Source organism: Chrysochloris asiatica, unplaced genomic scaffold (genome assembly GCF_000296735.1).
Source record: "Chrysochloris asiatica unplaced genomic scaffold, ChrAsi1.0 scaffold00057, whole genome shotgun sequence".
Classification (NCBI taxonomy): Eukaryota; Metazoa; Chordata; class Mammalia; order Afrosoricida; family Chrysochloridae; genus Chrysochloris; species Chrysochloris asiatica.
Window position 1 is genome coordinate 5687056 of NW_006408575.1, and position 2041 is coordinate 5689096.

Here is a 2041-nt window from a genome sequence, read left to right on the forward strand (position 1 = left end):
AGCCGGTATTAGAAGACAGTGCTCCTGAGGAGACTCAGCAGAGGGCTTCCCCAGCGCCTGCAGACATAGCTCAGACAGCACAGGAAGACTTGAGGGTAGGGAACATGTCTTCAGTTCTATTTTACTTCTTAGTTGTTTTTAAAACTAATCTAATTTAGTGTTTGGTGGAATTGTGTAGGTACGTTTTTATGTTGGCGATTCAAAGACATATCCTGAATGTTACATGTGCCTCAAAGGAGAATTAAAATGCATATTGCCATATAAAATCAGAAGTAAAAAATTTTTTCATAAGGAAACTTGACTACCTCTTTGTCCAGACTTTCTGGGTATTACTTTATCAGCATGTTATTGTCCCTTCATCTTTTTAAGTTTTTTACAATTCAAAATAACTAAAAATTGTACAAGTAAAAAATATAGGTGTATCTTTTCTGAAAATAAATAAAAGGGAGGAACAGAATTTTGCTTCTCTTTTTTAAATGGTACCGGGTTGTGGCTAACCTCACAGTAATGATAGAAACAAACTGCTGAAAGACTAATGTCTTTCAGAATTACTCCCAGAACCTTGAGTTTGATTTCCTGGGATGGAATGTTTTTTAGTGGCTGTGTTTTTGGAGTCAGTGTGATTAATTACTCTTCAACAGTTCAGTAGTTCAGATGCCTGCTTTGTGCCATTATAGGGACTAAATCTGTGAAGTCTCTCAAACAGATAGGGGTCTTACTCTCAGGGAATTAATACTTGAATAGGAAAAAGATGGTAATCATTCCATTATTATTGTATTAGATGCTATATGGACTCCTGGTATGGCACTGTAGGATAAGCACTGGATTGCTAATCACATGGTCAGCAGTTCAAACCCAGCAGCTGCTCCTTGAAAACCTTGTACAGGGTCACTTTGAGTTGGAACAGATTCTATGGCACTTACCATCAACAAGAGCAGGTGCTGTATGTAAATGAGAATTGTTAGGAGCACTTACAGTCTTGAGCACTGGCATGGCACAGTGGAATAAGCACTGGACAGGTAACAATAGGGTCGTCAGTTCTGACCCTGTAGCTGCTCTTGGGAACTCTGTACAGAGTTGGTCGTCCGAACACAATAGCAGCATAGTGCTAATGCTCCTCAAGAAAGGAATGTGTGTGGTATTGGTAAGAGAGGAGCAGAAGGAAAATCTCTGTGTTCGGATGAGGATTTAGCAGGACGGAGAGTTGTAAAGTTGGAGCAGTGGAGGGTAAATCATGTTACACTGACCATTTTTCAGAGTTTGGTCTTTATTCCAAAAAAAATTAAAAGAGAGTGGCAATCCTGGTGTCGCATTGGATAAGCAGTGGATGGCTAGCCACAAGTTTGGCTGTTCAAACCCACCAGCTCCACCTTGGAAGCCCTGCAGGGACCACTGTGAGTCAGAATTGACTAGATGGCACCATTTTAAAATTTGTGGTACTAGAAATGATGTTTTATCATTTGCGTAGAAAAGTGGGTTGATTGTTTCAAGATTTAATGGCTAAAAAGGAAATGATGTATTAGATTAGAATGGTCTTGGTGAGATGGAGAGAGGGTAAGTAAGGGGGTAGAATGGGATCTAGTGGTTTTGATACAGATCAAAGAAGGTGGTCAGTATGTTTCTCAAGTTGATGTCATTAGGGTGATGCTTTGTTATAGGTGAGGAATAACAGGTGTTGGAGGATTTCCTTTGGTTACAAACTTGAAATTGACTCAAATTAGCTTGACTCTAAGCCTCTCTCATATTCGCCTAATGCTTGACATTCAGTCCTAAGGAACTTAAGTACTAAATTGTAACTAGGGTGAAAAACGGAACCTCAAGATTCATATAAATTCTATACAGAGTATTAGAAATTGATGCATGTATTATGTATAGAAAATCGGTGTTAATGACTTACATTGTTTTGATGCATGGCGTAATCACATAATAATGATATTGTTTCCTTAGACATTTTCTTGGGCATCTGTGACTAGTAAGAATCTTCCTCCCAGTGGAGCTGTTCCGGTTACTGGGATCCCACCTCATGTTGTTAAAGTTCCAA

The 2041-nt window shown here is 39.1% G+C and overlaps 1 protein-coding gene across 1 annotated transcript in view; it reads left to right on the forward strand.

The window, feature by feature from the left end:
- The window catches only part of G3BP1 (GTPase activating protein (SH3 domain) binding protein 1), a 36087-nt gene that overhangs the window by 18689 nt on the left and 15357 nt on the right, over window positions 1-2041 (forward strand). Inside the window, exons 7-8 of the mRNA XM_006863949.1 lie at window positions 76-95; window positions 1948-2034. Of these exons, the coding sequence (XP_006864011.1) occupies window positions 76-95; window positions 1948-2034 (107 nt within the window). The remainder of the gene's footprint in view (window positions 1-75; window positions 96-1947; window positions 2035-2041) is intronic.